At 34.1% G+C, this 18,723-nt stretch overlaps 1 protein-coding gene across 1 annotated transcript; it reads right to left on the minus strand.

Annotated features, from left to right (window-relative positions):
- Positions 1–703: 703 nt before the first annotated feature.
- Positions 704–17,874, minus strand: LOC144970867 (inhibitor of growth protein 5-like). The gene is made up of 7 exons (XM_078910974.1): positions 17,758–17,874; positions 11,365–11,436; positions 10,746–10,912; positions 9,711–9,825; positions 8,274–8,367; positions 7,522–7,672; positions 704–5,564 (listed from the first exon to the last, which is right to left on the minus strand). Exons 1-7 carry the CDS (start codon positions 17,792–17,794, stop codon positions 5,463–5,465), a joined length of 738 nt encoding a protein of 245 aa, XP_078767100.1. The 5' UTR covers positions 17,795–17,874; the 3' UTR covers positions 704–5,462.
- Between the last annotated feature and the right edge of the window lie 849 nt (positions 17,875–18,723).

Below are 18,723 nucleotides of genomic sequence, written 5' to 3' on the forward strand. Positions count from 1 at the left end.
TTTTATTTTATGTCGTAGCTTTGAGGTCTTGTGGTAAGACACTCATCTTCAGGTCCCACAGTTGTTGGCACAAAGTTGAGTCCTTGGAAAAGACTCTTTACTCCAATTCACCAACCAATTCTGATGTAACAGAAAAAAAAAATGTAAAAGAGCCTCACAGGCGTGTTGCGTTGTCCTAAAGTTAAAAAAAAAAAATGTAAAAGAGCCTCACACTCACATGCGTGTTGCGGGGGTGTTATGGTATAACTGTTCGACACTTCTAAGTCATTTCAGCCTCAGTAATGTTTGTTTGTATTTAAGGTATTTGCAGCACTTGCAACAAATTTAAATCATATCAGCGCCAGTGCCAGTAAAAAGAAGTAAATGAAATAGTTTAAAAATTCAAGATTTATAGTTAAAGCACCCAAGATAAAGTAAATGAGAACAGATGTAGATTCCCAATAGCACACGAGACTATCAGTGTTCATAGTTTGACAGATCATCTAAAACCTCCACCCTAGAGGTTAAAGTACCCCTTCCAGTCAGCCCCAGTAAAAAGGAAGATGGAATAGTAAAAAAAAAAATAATTGACGAATTCAACCCCAACAAATCTGTACAAGTACCAATTAAATCTGATAACAGGTATTGCAACTCCCATACTAGTATTAGTGTTAGAAAGAAAAAAAAATCATTGAAAATAGTAAGACACACACACAGACAGTCATTGATCTATGTCAACATCTATTTAATTGTGATGGTAACAATTAAATGCAATATGAAAGATTGAGTCCCGCATGTCGACCAAGAGACAAACGAGTACATGTGTCATTAATATCACTGGGAACAACAATATTTTGTTTGTTTGTTTGTTGCTTTAGGTCTCTTCCAACACAATTGAGGTTATATGAGAGACCGCTGAAACAAAAAAACAAGCAATCTAACAAAAATAGTACAAATGTCAATCAAAACCATAACCTAAAGATATCATAAGCTAAATTATAAATAACCAAGAACAAACAGGCAGAGGATTTACAGGAAAAAAAATATCCCCTGTCAAAAATACAATCACAAACCAAAGAAGCAGGATAGGCTAGTAAAGAGAAGAAGAAACGACATCACTATCGGATCGTACACCCATGCGAACATCATAGGTATATGATTCAAGGGTGATGCTCCCATCCAACCACCCGCGGAACAACAATATCATTACTCATTATAACATTGTTTATAGTTATAGGTTCTATAAAAATTTCTATAAAACTTCGCCTCATTTAATTTAATTACAGCTAATAGTCTTTTCAATAGAAATAGGGGAAAAAATTTGAATCAAATTAGACAACACAGTCCACTCTGGACAATCGCAACTCAATTAATCACAACATTTCCCAAGAAATAATTTTATATAAAACACAGGTTAATTGCAACAAACTTCGGTTATTAACAAATGTTCGACCTCAAAAAGAGGCAAATTCAAGAAATCAAACAAAATCTCACGATTAATTTCATCACGGGTGAAATCATGACAGGTGGAAAATTGAGAGTGGGCGGGGCTTAATGCTACAGTAGTGTGTCACCACTCATCAGAGACAACTGAGGGCAGCGCTTTGCAATGCAGGTTTGTGCGGCCATCTGTGACTATTAGATATGGGATGAGGGGGGGCTGGGCATAGTCTACACAAGTAGAAAATGACCCTTGCAAGGAGAGACTGAGTGATATCCTTTGTTTGGGGATTGACAACTGTGCATTGTGACCAACTGGTTTGGTGAGAGCTTATTGTCTCACATCAAGACTAATCTCTTTGACTCTTACAAATGTTGAGAACAAAAGAGTGAAAGTTAATCCAATCTGAATAAGATGAGTTGGCTTGCCTCAAAGCTGCTTTTGCTTGTCAAAATCTATACAGGGCTGCCATATGGCTTCTATTCAATTAAATTGCTCAGTTTGTGGTGGACTAAGAACAATGTTTACAACAACAACTGGTTTGAATTTACCATATGTGTGTAAAATTTTGCAATAGCGGACAGAAAACTCAACTTCGGTTAATCTAATCGCAACATTTTTGCTGATCCCAGGGTGTTGCGATTATCTGGAGTGGACTTTAACAACTATACAGCACTACAGAGTAAAATTTGATAAAGACTAATTAGTGACCTAAAAAAAATATATAAATATATAAATACAAACATAGACCTACACTTTCTGGCTTTACACCAAAGAGTTAAAAATGGCAAGACGAATATGATTATTATTATGATGATGATAAATTGAAAATGTACACATTGATATTTAACTTTTAAAAACAAAACAAAAAATATTTACAGTATTAAAATATTAAAAATCTTAGATTTAAATTTATGAAGATGGTGAATGGGAAACAAAATTGAAATGAAATACGACGTAAAATTCCATTTTAAGACTTTATCATTGGTAAAATCACTCTTTATACAATAATATGCACTGTGTAAATAGTTTTCATTTGATCAGTGTCATAGAATATGCTTGTATTTATGTACACAAATAAAAACCCAGGAATGAGTGAGCATAGCACTAGTTAGCAGACTCTTCAAGACAAATTAATTTCGGCAAGTTTTATTTTAACTGTCTATTCACCGCATTTTAGGTTTTAAAGTTTGCCTATGTTAAGCGTGATCAAAGGTCTTGAAGTAAAAATTTATCTCCAATTCAACTTAGGATAATCCAAAGGGACAACCAATTACTACTATAGCATTGGCTGTGTTGAATATAACTTGGCATAGAATTATGATCACATGTGATAAAGTTTCATGAGTTAAATTTAGTCAAAAATGTTAAACCATCTGGTACTTATGAATGTAACGATCATAAATTGTGGATTGCTTGAATATAGGAGTTACTAAAAATAAATAGATAGCTACCAAATAGATATATACCAACAAAAAAAAGAGCACCAGTTAGTTAAATTGAACATAAAACTCAACCTCTTGTTTCACATTTTATTTCTGGTAGAAATATTTGGTTTAACTTTAAATATCATATTATGGTGATAAACAACATTTGCAATACTCCTGTGTCTATAAAGTGCAAGGAAACAATTACAGTGTTCTGTAAGAGTACCAGAAAAAAGCAACACAATTAAATAAGAGCTTGTGCCAGAACCAGGTCGTTATAGTTATGCACAGTAGATTATGTTTGTAATTAATTTATTTCAACATTTTAACTCCTTGCTAATCAAATGAATTTTGCTTTTGGGAAGTGAAAACTTTTTCTCTCATAAAAAGATTTAAAGGATGATATACATTTCATCTACATTTAAGACAAGTCTGTGTGCATAGCCATGATGACATATCGCCATAAAAGCAGCTATGATAAGATCATAATTGAAAAACTACGTGTTTGTAAACTTATTTAAATCTATACTTTTAGGGTCCAGAGTCTGGCACAGACACATAAAAGGATGAAAGAAGTTGATGAGATCATAAAATATATACAAAAACATTCCAATATTATGTACATCAATTGCAGCGGTGGAAGTGGCATGGTCTAATCACAGACAGAGTTTGAAATGCTGGCTTCATGCATCACAAAGTAAGAGGGAAGAGCGAATATACGCAAAGTGGCAAACAAAACAAAACAAACAAACAAAAATAAGGATATACAATGAGAAACTCAACAACAAAAGCATTTCACACTAATTAGATAAAAGCCAATGAATCATTTTACAAAATGACCAACCATGAATCATGCTTCCCCTTATCAAAATATGGATAAACAAACACAACACAGATATGACACGTCAATTGACTAGTCAAATCATGTCATCCCCCCCCCCCCCCCCCTCCCTCGACTCATTTATAATGAAATAAACAGGTCCTTATTGTTATAGTACAAAAAAAAAAAAAAAATACCAATTATTTGAGAGGGTACACACATTTCTGGTCCCAGATCAGAGTTAGTTGTAAAATGAAAGGAAGAGAACATTTCCCTACTTTTTTTAAGGATGTGTAGTGCTTGGCACGAGAAGCTGCATTGTGTTTTGGTCCTGTTTGTGTTAAATTAGTAAGTTGATTCTTTCGTATATTTGGATTAATTCTTATAAAAGAAGAAGAGGAGGAGGTGGAGGAGATGCAGTCGTGTGTGAAGGAGAAATTAAACAATCACGGTCGTGAGGAAAGAAAACTTCCAGAGAACAGTCAATCACCTTTCGAAGAAAAATATTATATTTCACACTCATAATTCCGGTTGAAAGTCAACCAGATATAAAGAAAGCGAATGAACAGAGATTGTCAACTGGAAAAATGTGTGCCTGTCGGTAGCGAAACAGAGAGAAACGGCCCGGTCCTTCACACGCTATGTGTGGTAGTTGATTACTGACTATGCGTGTGTCGATGATTCTGTCACCCCTCTCTAGTTTGGGGCATAGTGGGCAGTAGGCAGTGATTACATCCACATCAGGCCAGTGTGTGGGTAGTGATAATTGACAATGATAATATACCTAGTTGACTAGTTTGTTTTGTCTTTGACGCGACAAATAAAAAGTTTCCTTTTTTCTTTTATAAGTCGCTCTCGAGACGAAAAAAAACAAACTGATTTTTTCGAGGTAAGAAATAAAACTTATTTTCTGTTGGTTCTGTTTTCTGACGTTACAAATTTTATTTTTACTTTTAATTTTCTTTTTAAATGTCTGCACTTATAGAGCAAAATCGTACTGTTGGTAATCCGACATTTGTCAGAAGATTTAATATGCCTGATTCTAATTAAACCTGTATGAGTATGAGTAATGGCGTTGATAATATAAATCTGAGATTTCAATAAAGAATTCCTGAGATGATTTAATTGACCTCTCTACTACACCCAACTAGTCATTGTGACTATAATATGTTATTTGTTTGTTAGTTTGGTTTTAAGGGTTTTACAGCGCTTACAACACATTTAGGTCATATAAGCGCCAGTAAAAAGGGAAAAAATTGGATAGTCAAAAGAGTTTAGATTACAATTAAAGTACCCAAAGATAAGTAAGACAAAGGAGAATTGGTTCAAATAGGGAACAAATGTAGATTCAAAGAGCATACCATAAATGTACTTAGTTTGAGATCACCTAAAAGTCTATTCCGACACAAGCACAGGATCCGACTAGAAGAAACACACTCAAATGCGAAAATTATAAAATCAAAACAACAAATATAACAATACATAACAAAGAGATGATTTACAACGAAAAAAATTATCATCTCCCAAAACTATAACTACACATTTAATTGTCTAGGGAAAGGACAAAACCAAGTAATCTCATTCTAAGACAAAGACAAACAAAAATCCGGGAGCAGAGTCGCTCCAGACTTGGATAACCACTTCATATCATTTGGATGAATGAATTGAACCCAAATATTCTTTCTCTATGTTTTTATGATCCATAGCTTCAAGAAGCTTATTACATTTCTTAAACTGTGTTTAATTAATATACATGAATATGATACAAAATATATACAAATATTTACAACAATCATCATTTTTTCTTTCTCTCCTCTTGACACCTCGGACAGAACCATTTTCCTTTTGGTTTGGTCTTAAGTTGAACACAGGCAAAATGGAACCACTCAATAGGACACTGAAAAGATAATATTGTGGAAAAAATTTTAATGCATTACAAGGGGGGATTATCATTTACACAAGGGAGTAATGACAACAAAGGCAGAAATTTTCAGAAAAAAAATCTGAGAAAACCCTCTCATTTTCTTGAATTATCCACCTGTTAGACACTCCGGTCCCAAAATGAATGACTGATTAATGTTCCCATACATAAACTATCTCTAGCTGAAATATCTCTCTGACAGGGCCCCAAAAGTATAGAACAAATTATACAAAAGAAATCAAAGACAACCCCAAGCTCAGTACTGTTAGGAAACTTTTGAATACACAGGATGACCAGCAAAATTCTACTTAGCAATTTAAGAACCAAATGTGGCATGAAGGCATCCGAAAATGCACATGCGCATCCATTTGGAAATCATCATTGTGAATTTCATTGAATCGCAACATATAAAAGTCACTTCTTTTTTTTAAAATACTACTAGTAACACTAAGAAGTTTAGGAAAACAAAGGCAGGTTCAAATAATGCTAAACAATCAGGTTTAGATCCAGCACATTTGAATCGTTATGAAATAACACTTTTAACAGTGAGATCAAAACTTCAGATAACGATAAACAGGATTTATTTTTTTTAGAACATTTGAACAGAGAATTTTTTAACAGGAAGTGGGGGTGGGCGGTGGTAATTGACATCACTCTATAAGCAGCTCATGTAACAGATGATGGTAATATGATGCTACCTGTACATCGATGAGCATGTACATGCATGCAATTTTCTTCCATAAGCCACTCACTGAATATTATCTTTTTATTTGAACTAGTAACCTAGAATCTGCATAATTGATGAATGTGTTCTTATGCTTACTACTATATTACATATTACACTTAAAGTACAGAATACAGCACAGTAGAATAAAATATTAAATTTTTTTCAATTTTAAGGTTGTCTTCCCACAACAACCGGAGGACTATCAAAAGATGGATTCTACGCCATCTGCTGTATCAAGAGCCCTTCTGGATCTTTTCTCCAGTGCCCAGAGAGTGGCAGATCATATCTAGGACTATTAGGGGCCATATAAATGGGGAAAAAAATAGAGCTGCCCAAAAAGGATAAGAGAGGCCATGTCTTTTTTCACAAGTATCATTGTTTTAATAAAAACAATAAAAACAGTTTAAACTCTTTAACAATAGTTGTATTCATTTAATTAAATAATTTTACCATGATTAAGGACTTGTGGAAAAATAATACATCAATTTATTTGAGATAAGGATGTTTAAATAGGGCCAATCCTCTATAAAAGTCATATGATACTACAGGGGTAGGTAACTCTTTGGGCTTATAAACTGGTGTCAAGGTGCTCAAGATATTTACATTTTCTGAAAGCGCTTAAAATTCTCTTTCAAATGATATCAAATATGATAATATTCACCAACTCTGAAAGTTGGCCAAATTTGGTCTGAAAAAGTAAATCCTGAAACAAACTCTGTAGAATCCGCCAAGTAGCTTTCAGAGTTAACTAAACGGATGTTAAAATTTAAAAAAAAATTATGCCCTTCCACCACAGCATCTTAAGATATCATCACCTAGGCATTCCACGAAGGAATATAGATAATTCATCAAACAAGATGTCTGATGTCAACAGGAGGAATCACGAAAACGGGACCATCTGGGTCACGGTGCAATGCCTTAACCACTCAGCCACATCACCCCCTAAAAATGGATGTTAAATATAAGATATCTCTGCTTGGATTTACTCTAAGCATGATTTGATTCCCCATACAGCTTTTTGGTTGTTTTTTTTTTTTGTTTTTTTCACTTTGGAAACATTTACTATTTCAAAAATCATGATGGACACATTATCTCCATCCAAGCCAAAGATCTGGAAAAAAACCTAAATACTGTGACAAGCATGCAGGCTTGTTTGAATTTTTTATTTTGGCCCGTTTTACAGTCAAAAACTAGAACATGACTTACATCAAGGTTATCACAGCCAATCATCTCTCCATAGGACACTTGATTACACAGACAATAGGTTGGTTCATTGGGGTCAACAGGCATGTCCAGGACATCTGATGGGTGGGTGGACAGGGGGAAAGGGTTGATGTCCACCATATCCATCTCATCTCTTATTTAAAAGGAAAAAAAAAAAGAAAGATGGTAATTCCTTATACAAAAATTAAAGAATAATAATGTAATATGTCATATAAGTCTCAAATCATAAACTTTGTGAAAAATGCATAATCATAATGCTGACTAAATTTCAAAAATTAACATCTTATGTTATATAAACAGTCAGATAGAAATTCTTTTTATTTCCCCACATGTTTAAAAATTGTAATAAACACATGCAGACTTGCCAACCCTTCATATTCCAAAAGTGGAATCAGAAAGTCAGAAAATAGGAATTTGAGACAAAAAATAGGAATTTAACAATGGATAATTTTGTATCGAAATGACCAGCCTTTTGCCACCAAACACATAAAGACAGTATTCCGGCAAAGCTACAATATCCTATCAAAAAGTTTTTTAAAAAAGAAAAAAACACTCCGACCAGGATTCAATAAAAGGGTATGGATTGCATTCCTTTAATTAGACCTTCTGGGATATTATTTTTCTTAAAAGTAAACTTTTGTGTTGCCAAGGAATTCCAGTACAAGAGACATTCTTAAATTATTAATCAAAGATAATCTGATATGATCAGTAGGAAGAGAGGTCAGTAAACTTACTCTGTCTGGGCTCCTTTCTTCTTTTTCTTTTTGGGGATTTCATCTTCATACTCCTCTTTGTTATTCTTTCTCTTTTTCTTCTCCTTTTCACCCTCTGCTCAGCAGGCAAAAAAACGTGTAAAGGTTAAGTAAGAACATGTCAAAATAGATACATGTATCTATAATCTATGGCTTTAATTTAATACACATTTCTTGCACCATACATTTTAAGTTTAAACCAAGAATTTAAATTTTTTTTAAAAGGAGAGAAAAGAAACAGTGACTGGGAGTATCTCCTGCAAATTAATAATTAAAAAAAATATTTATTAAATAAATAAAAATCATTCTGTCAATTAATCAGGGGTGAGACTGATCACAAAAAAGGAGGAAATTTTTCAGCGTATAGATCATGACTCACCCATGCTACTATTACCTATAAATTTGAAGTTCATCAAAATTTACTGAGATGCGGTCAGAAATTGATGCGAGAGACATTGTGTCTCTCGCATCAATTTCTGACACCACTCGGAGGAACTTAAAAACTTGAAAGTATAATTACAACATATGGTGGTTGTAGTAGCAGTGGTGGTGATTGTAGTAATAGTGTTGGTGGTAGGGATGATGGTGTGGTGGTTGACGTAGTAGTTGTGGTAGGGATGATGATGTGGTGGTAGTTGTAGTAGTGGTGATGATAAGAATGATGAAATGGTGGTTGTTGTACTGGTGGTGGTAGGGATGATGCGACATTGTCAGCAAGGAATCAGCAATCGATATAGCTGGTACCTGTGGTGCCACGTCCTGTGAAGTGTGTGAGCTGTGGTGGTAGTTTATGACAAAATGAAGTTGAAGGAACGAAATTGACATCACTCAGCTCCTTGTTATTGTTTTTAGCCAGCCATTTTATAAGTAGTTCTCACCAAATTCTGTCATTCAGTATAAATGTACAAGGGTACACATGTTTTATGTATTGGTACATTATATCAGGTGGGGGGACGTTACGCATAATTTGCCTACATGCACAGCATTAACAGCTGAATAGTTTTATTTTGTTTTTGACTTATCACAATAAAAAATTCGATTTTTTCAAGATGCTGAAATAAAAACTCCTTTGTTTTTCTTTTATGTTCGTTTTTTTCTTTTCACGCGCCAAGAATCCCCCCCCCCCCCCCCCCCCGTTTTTACGTCAATATTTGACAGAATTTATCAAGCAAAGTTGTACTGTCGGAAATACAACTTTTGTCCGACGATTTACAGGCCTGACTACATTGCAATAATATTGAATATGCGACCCGCCGTCTCAAAACGGCATTATGTCGGAACGAACCATTCTCCTCAATAAAACATATAAACTCAACACAAGTCTGATATTTCTGGCTATAATTACATTTTCAACATCTTAACAAACCCGACTTAATACCGTTTTGAGACAAAGGGTCACATATACGAATGATGACATACTTTTCTTTCCTGCCTTCCCTTCTGGAGAGTCTTTCTTGCGGCCACCACTTTTATCCTTCAAATCTGCCTCAAACCGGGCCAACTCAGCATCAAGCTTGCGTATATGTTTATCAACCTGTTATCATATCAAAATATTGCATTCAAAGTCAAAAGTTCAAAGCAATACTCAATCCTTATCATTTTTCATATTGTTGAAAATAGTGATAACTAAATTGTCTTCAAGAAACATAACAGACAATCCGAATATCATTCTCTAAAGGAATACATTAAAAAATCAGAGATACCAGAAGATACGGCAAGTTTTATAAATTTCAGCAATTGCAGAAGGACACCTACAAACAGTTTTTATACATAAAACATAAGATCGGAATATACAGCATGCTGAGGTGATTAGAAAATTGCCTTAAAATCATGTCAAATAAAACATCTCAACAGACTTGATTTTTTTCTTTTGTATTTTGTAAAGTTTTCAGTTACCAGTTTTTTACAATAGTGTCGTATTATAACTGGTGATCCCATTCTGGATTTATCACTTTATAACGTTGAAGCAAATAAATAAGGACAAATAATATCATTCACTACCACAGAATTCAAATAAAACAGCCTCTTACTCTTACTCCCCAGTTGTAGCCAATATCAGATAGGGTGGCTAACCTATAAAAAAATGTTATGGGGAGATTTGGCAAAAATGAAGTTATTCTAACATTTTGTAGGGAGATTTTTAAAATGTTACTTGTATATTGACATAATCAATTTAAGTCTCGCAAAAGAAATAAAAGAAGCTGAGCTGAATCTGGCTGCCAAATGCATCAAAGCAAGTTTGGAAAATTAAAATTTGAGAAATCTTCGGATATATGCAAACTGCAGACTGATTCTGAGCCTCTTCATTGGGAGATCAGAAAAAAATGACAAAAAAAATCAAGTCTCCCTACAATACCAGGATACTTCGTAAGTCTGAATATCATTATGTCACCTCTCTGAATGTTAGACATTATAACCCAAATTCAGATAAAGCAATGCAATAAAATGTCTCACCATTTCATAAGTCTGCATAGCCAGAGAGACTTTGTCATCACCATATTCCTTACTGGTGGCAAACATGGATTCAATTTGGTTAAGATGAGAGGTCCTCTTCTCTGGTGACATATGCCGTACTTTGGCAAGGTAGTCTGTGGCTGATTTATCGATCTTTTTCATCAGATCTGAAAGTATAAATACATTTTTAAAATAAAATAAAAATATAAACGTTTTGGAGGGGGGGGAGGAATGTAAAAATATCAACACTCAAGTAATGAAGTTTAATCAACAGGAAAAAAAGAAAAAGAAAAAAAAAGGAAACAGGACTATCTCAAAATATATTTGAATACAACAACATAACCAAACATAAAGTTGCACATAAAACAATGATTGAACATTTAGACTGTCCTCAACAACTACATATCTTATCATACAAGCATAACAAACTACTATCAATACATAATACCAATTAAAATTTGATTACAGTAAACTGAAAATGATCTGGTCATTACTGGAATCTGCCATTACTTTCCTTATTAAAATTAAAGTCTTAATTTAAAGTTAAAGCAATATATTTTCTTTGGAGAAATGAATTCTCAAAAATACAAAAAGCTATATGTTTTAATCTCAAACTCACCCTGTGAACGTTGATCAAGGTCTCTCATCAAGTTGAAGTTCCGTTGCATTTCAGTTGGTAATGACTCCAAAGCTGAGAGAAAAACAAAAATGAAAATGGCACAATTTATTGGTCTGTTTGTTTCGTTCTGTTTTCATACACTGATAAGCCTTTGCAACACACATTGATCACTTAAGCACCAGGAAAAACAGGACAATAAAATTAAATTATTGAGACAATCACCGCCTCAACTGGAATTTTGGTGAAAACGAAAATATACAAGTATAATCACTGAAAATACACACACACAAAATTCAGCTACCACCCCCCTTCCCTCCTTCTCTCTGTCTCTGGCACACAAGAATGAATCCCTCTCCTTTCTCCCCCACTTCTCTCTCTGTCCAAACAATTCTACAAAGTACCTGTACATTCAAAGCATTAAAATTATGTTTCATATATCAAATATTCAAATAATATATCAAAATAAATCATTAATCAAAATGGAGTGGTTATCTGCCTTACCAATGGAAAAAACTATTCTGATCTGGAAACAATTTCATTTATTTTATACGATCTCCAAGCTTTCTCCTCTTATGAATGTGAGAGGGTTTGTTGGAGGGTACTGAAACGGGTTCAAAGCCATCACTCTAATTTATTTTTTTGTTTGTAATGAACTCTATAAGGGGGATTTTATTTTCTGATAATTTTTTACCTTCTGTTTCTGAGTGAGATCTTTTTTCCATTCTTTCTCTTTCTTTTTTGTGTGTGTTTATTTTGGCTTTGAATATTTGTTATGTTCCTGAGCAAGATCTTTTTCTTTAAATCTGATTATGTTATGTTTCTGAATGACACTTTTTTTCTATTGGTTCTAATCATTTGTTAAGCGTCTGAGCAAGATTCTTCTTTTTTTTCTTGCACTGATTATATGTTTCAGTTCTTGAGTAAGATTATTTTTCAGATTTATATGCCTATGTTTCAGAGTGATTTTTTTATCTTTTATTTTTTCTAGACACAAAATTTTTATCTGCTTTATTCCAATTTCACAAGCTTTTCAGCTAGAAATTGTAGATAATAAAATGAAGACAGGCATTTTAATGTTGTCACCATTGCTAACATTCATAGCCGTTTTGCGAAGAAAAAAAAAACTTCAGCAAAGTAATTCAATCCAACTTTCAAATGGATAAGAATAAAAAGTGTTTTGTCTTTGAAATTTAACAAAAACTAAACAACACAAAACAATTAATGCAAAAAAAAAAAACCCAAAAAAACTGTATACCTATAATCTTATTTTTAGACACGAGTCAAACCACCGACTCTGAAATGACGAGCAAGCACGCAGACCATTGAGCTAATGGAATCCATGACATTTAAACTCAAAATTATATTTATTTTTTAAATTTACAGATCGAAGCTCTAAGAATTCTTGTTCCTGTATTTTCCTTTCTGAACTGCTATCCGTGTCAATATTTCGAGTTTAGATCAAGATAAACGTTGGTTTGCTTACATTTTGTGATTTTCATAGGGACTAGAAATTCTATAAACAAGTGTGCTAGAGCCTCTCTTTCATTGTCTTCAACAATTTTAAAATATAGATACAATAACGAATAAATATGTCAGCTTTGATCTGTATCTTCGCTGGAATGGGAATCTCTTCACAATTAAAGCACCAAGCCTGACACATTCATTTACAATCCATTGTAAGAGAGAAAAAAGGCCCCTAAAAACGCAGAAGTGCTATCGAAATAAAAGAGCAATGTATGATGTTGCCATCAGAATCGTCACTGACAATGTTACTAAAACTAAAACATAGTGATATACTGGTGGTAAGGACTCAGTGGACAATAATAATAGCGCTGGTGGTAGGAACTCTGTGGATAATTGCACTGGGTAAGGACAGTGGGTATTAGAGCTAGTGGTGTTGTTAGGGGCTCAATGGAAAACAGTGCTTCTGATTGGCTGATACAAACGGTGAAATAGCCTCCTTTACTATTTTCACGATACGGTGATAACAGCTTGGTAGACTATTTCACAGTTCAGTGAAAATAGTCTGATTATTATTTAGGTCTACTTCTGTTCACTCTTCTCTTAATATAGTTGAAGTGCACAGCCCTGGTGCAAGCTTGACATGATTCTGATGGATTATTCGCAATGGCGAGCCGATTCTGCAACGCTCTCCTCCCCTTCCCCCCAAACCCAGTCAAGCACAACTCTTACTCTTAGATCAAATCAGTCGTTTTATTGTCAACATTATGCCAAAAAAAAACCCTTGCTAGCTTGACGATTCAGCGAGAATTCCTTGTCCACTCTGAGCATTTACTATTGCGGACCTATAATCCATAAGCATTGAGAGAGCTGATAATAAAATAACCAGTACAAGAGTCCATGGGAGGCCACTCCGAGCATTCTGAGAAATAGAGCCTGGGAAATTCCACGAAAATGTCAACCGAAGGGGTGTTTTACAAATTCTTAAGAACATATTAAAATTTGGTACCAATTTGTTGGAAAATCATTCAGGATTATGAATATAAGGATATTTCGTGCATATTTGTGGTACAAGATGCTTATTATTGCTTTATGTAAGGGTATCCCCTATTTGAAGAACGAAAAGAATATTTTCTCAATATTATAAATATTGCAACTTCTACAAAACTATAGCCACCTTTGCTGTTGTTTATTGATATTAAAACAATTATAAGTATCAGGAACCAATATAAACATTCAAATTTACGATTTTAATGAAATGTTGTCCTCATCGGTCGTTTTAATGACCTTGGAAATTGCATGTCAGTCCGTTACCATTAAAACAGTATTTTTTCATCTACGAAAGATGTGATTGTTGTACAGACTCACTATTTCAGATTTTCTGTTCTTACATGAATGGCTTTAGCACTGTAAGATAATTTTTCAAGAAATTTATCATTTAAGGTACTTTTGTTGGGTAACGGACTGACATTTTTAGGGTAACAGACTGACAGTAACAGACTGACTAATTCTATTTTAATTCAAAAACAATATAGTTGTTTTTTAAGTCTCAGGAGTAATGTCTACTCCAATGTGTTTCAACTGATCAGGCAGCCATTTCATAAACATTTGGATCATAAAATTTCAAACACTGGTCTTCAACATCAAGCCTGCTATTTTGCAATAGGTAAGTTGAATCTTTTAAAGCTTATGAATCTTTTGATCACTTGAAGAATTTTGCTATGTTTGAATTGAGGGAAAAACACTGTTTATTGTTCTATAATATCCTTATGACAATGGAGCCAGTAGTGGTCTTCTATTAAAGGGGCAAGAAGCCCTGGGAGAAAAAAAAAAAGAAATCAAACATTTAAATTAATGTGGAAAACTTTTGAGTCACTGAGGCTTTAAATGTAGTGGGTCAGCAAGCTGTTTAGCTGTGTATAATGTCAATATTTTAGTTGTTACAAAGTAATGTGATACAAGTTAGAAATGAGTTTTATTTTCTTAGTTTTGCTATATTATTTTTAAGAAAACAAGATTTGCTTTTTATTCCGATTTGACTTTCATAGCTTATGATGTAATTTCGCTCAATTTCTTCATTCACAGGTTCAAGATGCCTACTCTATCCATGGTTCAAATATAATCAAGAAAGACTGAAAACTGATGGGCATTACATTGTTTAGGAAAAAGTTAGGCAACAAAAGCAGGAGTCTCACAGAAAACTTGAAAGTGATTGTAAAGGACGCTTAAAAGAAATAACAGGATTTTTCAAGCAAAATGGAAAAAAAAAAAAAGGAGAGAAAAGCTGATCAATCTTCAACTCCAAAAGAAAGTAAACCAAGCACACCTAAATCCACATTTGCCTAACATGAAATGCACAGGAAAGTAAAATACTGAATTCAACTTTGAGTGTCTACAATGCTCCCAAAAATTAAAAAAAAAATTAAACTATGCCTGTACTGCTAAGGGCACCCAATACATCAACCAGTGATTTTTGAAATATTTTTATCATGGGCTTTCAAGATGAAATAAAATAAGTTGATCGAAAATTTCTATTTGGACAAGAAGTACTTTTGGCGAGCACCAAGGGAAAAAGATTTCATAATTGTGAGAGATGAAAAAAAGAGAGGACGAAAATTCAAAAGTTTCCTGTAAAAAACCCTGAAAAAGAGGTGTCGATTGTTAGTGAATTACATCCAGGAATCAAAATTGGCTTAAGATTATTTTACTCCCCCAGAACCTCAGAATGTACTTCTAAGAGAAATCCCACAATCTGTATAGGAAAATTGTAACAATCAAGGATAAAATGGTCCAAATGAAATTTTTGGAGATCTTTCTCAGATCTTATAACTGGCTTTCTGGTCAAGTGCAGATGAGGAAGAGATTGACTGCCAATACTATCGACCAGTTTGCAGTGACGGTCATGGCCTATTGACAATTCCTAAGCTTGAGGAATCAAGATGAAATACAGAATAAAAATTAAGCTTCAAAAATAAGTACCAAAAGAATGTTAAACCTTCCCCAGTTTTAAAGTCCTTTCTTATCTACATTTTTTTTTTTTTTGATAATTTAATTTCATAGTTGAAATAAAATTCCTGTTTGACTGTGACAGAATAGATTTCAACTCCACGAATCATTATTTCATTATTTAATTCTTTCAAAAGCAAAGTTGGGATTGAGGTAATCAGATGTCACCCATCGAGTTACTCATCATGCCCAATGTAGCTTGACATCCATATAAGGAAGAGTATTGGTTTGATCAATCACACTGGGTATTCAGTGTTGCTCATAATTACATAATGTGTCCTTTGCTCTGGATTTTATGTAGTAACCGTTATTCTGAGTAATAAAATTCAGAGGTGTCAGTCCGTTACCATCCATTTGTCAGTCCGTTACCGACACTTTTTCAAAGACTGCAGATTCAAATTTTGGACAATCTTTTAAATATTGCTAGTGGGTTGTAGAACAACATCTCGTGGTTACTATAAAAGAACTTATTTGTTACTGGAAGGTTTAACTTCAGAAAGTTTGATCCATCTACATATAAAATTGAAAAAGATGGATTTTTTGTCAGTCCGTTACCAAGATTATAATGTCAAAAAAATTCAAGTTGATAAAGATTCATCTTTATCCTTTTGATATATGATAAGGACGGACATGATACATGTCCATGGGAAATATTAGCTCCATACAATAAATACATTGCATTTTAGAGCACGAAATATAAGCATTTTTGGTCTGATTTGTCAGTCCGTTACTCGTGGAATTTCCCGCCTATAGTAATAGAGCTCAAGATTAATTTCCCCGAGCATCATTGTATTAGTATTAGATAGGAGAAATGGAGGGATGCCTTCTGAAATAGAGCCACTGACAGTAGTCTCCCTAATCCAAATTGACCACGCCCAGGCATTTTCTGCCCTACTTAGACTTAACTGATTTTGGTACACTTCACAACTTTCTCTATCCATTGGAGGCCTTCCGAAAGCTGCCACATCCCCATATTCTTTTTTTTTTATATAATGGTCTAGCAGCGGGGTTTGGGAGGGGGGAAACTTTTTTTTTTTAAGTCTTCCCCCTCCCAAGGGCAAAGCATCTCGAACATTATAAAAAAAAGTTTCCCCCCTCCCAAACCCCCTACTAGAACTAGAACATTATTTTTTTAAAAAGAATTCTGGGGATGTAGGAGCTTTCGGAATTCGGAAGGCCTCCCCATTATTGCCATGTCCGTGCCATTCATTATTACAATTACAACTTTATTTACTTCTACTTTTGCTAATTCAGATTCTGAGAATAATAATAATAATTTGTCTTCTTATATTTCCCCATTCATTGACTTAAACTATTTCGTATTAGTATTTTTTGTGCAAATGTAGCTGACCAGCTATGAATGAGAAAAGATTCTAATACTAATTATTCAGACTTAGACACGTCTGAGTCTGAGAATCAGAAAGACAACAACAATCTTTGCCTTAGCATGGGCAAAGTGTCAGGTCCCACAAGTTAAATTTTCTTGACTTGGCACTTTAACTTTAGACTTACTTGACTTAGTACTCTGTAACTCTAACTCTGACTCTGACGCAAACTCGGGGACCCAAATAATTGTGGAGGTTTGGGAGGGGGGAAACTAAAAAAAAAAAAAAAAAAAAGTCTATAGGGGGTTTGTGAGGGGAAAGACTTTTTTTTAAAAGAGTTTCCCCCCTCCCAAACCTCCAAAATTATTTAGATCCAGTTTTCGGTAGATAGAGTCTATCCATAGAGTACCGTTTTACTTGGGCCAAGTCCAAGTGTGGCCTTGGGCGCCAAAAAAAAAGTGATGATCATCGTCATCATGATCATGGACTCGACGAATTATTCTTTCATACTTCTTCAATAGTTTTTTCATTGATATTGACTGTGATTATTGTTAAGTAAATTAAAGGTCGACAATAACAGAACATAAAGCTAAAAACTTACAGTCAAGATAGTGTTCCAGGTACATTGCCTTCGCCATTTTGATTAAATTTGCGAAAATTTGGCAACAAAGTTCAACTTCCGGGAAAACATTGGAATTGGAGACCTCTTCCCTTCCCACTTCCCACCTTTTCTACCAAATCTCTGCTTTTCCGCCACAAAAAAATGAATCACGAATAAAGTGTTTCTTTCCAAAAATTAAAGATGAGAAAAATAGTTTACTACGGAAGCCGTAAATATGGCAAATCTGTCTGATAACCTGAATGTTAGTCTGAAACCAACACAAAGCATACCTTATTCTAACAATGTTGGTTTTTTTTTTTGTCTGTTTTAATAAACCGACGTGCACTTATTTACAGATCTGATAACCCAATTCCTTATTGACTCATTGTTGTAATGGATTTTTTTTTAATGACGCAAAATATTGTCCATTACAACAATGCTAAACTAGTTCCATAAGTGAGTTCGGATGTTAGACCTCACATATGTGCGGGTCGAGTAAAACTCATGACTATGTTCGCTTGTCAAAGCTGTAAATGTGGATGTAGCTTCGTAGTGATAGTACTTGATCCAAGGCCTCTTCAAAAAGCCTTCCTTTCGAGGTAGAGGTTGTATACATAAAATAGAAAGAACGAAATTGACGTCACTCGGCGCTATTTCTTTTTTGTTGTTGTTGTTTTGTTTTGTTTGTTTTTTTTAGTCCAGCCATTTTTTTGTAGTTCTTACTAATTTGTAATCAGCCTAAAAAAAAAACCCAGCGTAACGTCCAATGTGTACATATATTATATGCAGGTCTGACATCCGAACCAACTTACATATGGGCCTAGTTTAACATTGTTGTAATTGACAATATTTTGCGTCCTTTTTTGAGATTTCCAATGAGCCCATAAGAAATTTGGTTATCAGACCTGCAAATAAGTGCACGTCGATCCAACTCTATCCAATCCAATCTAAAATAGTTGCAGCTTC

Source organism: Berghia stephanieae, chromosome 4, assembly GCF_034508935.2.
Source record: "Berghia stephanieae isolate SIO BIC M18660-M18661 chromosome 4, UCSD_Bste_1.3, whole genome shotgun sequence".
Classification (NCBI taxonomy): Eukaryota; Metazoa; Mollusca; class Gastropoda; order Nudibranchia; family Aeolidiidae; genus Berghia; species Berghia stephanieae.

Coding starts and splice junctions, on each gene's coding strand:
- LOC144970867 (XM_078910974.1), bottom strand. CDS start 17,794: ATGGCGAAGGCAATGTACCTGGAACACTATCTTGACT. Junction 9,826..10,745: donor CTATGCAGACTTATGAAATG/GTGAGACATTTT, acceptor ATATGATAACAG/GTTGATAAACATATACGCAA. Junction 8,368..9,710: donor AGGGAAGGCAGGAAAGAAAA/GTATGTCATCAT, acceptor CCTGCTGAGCAG/AGGGTGAAAAGGAGAAGAAA.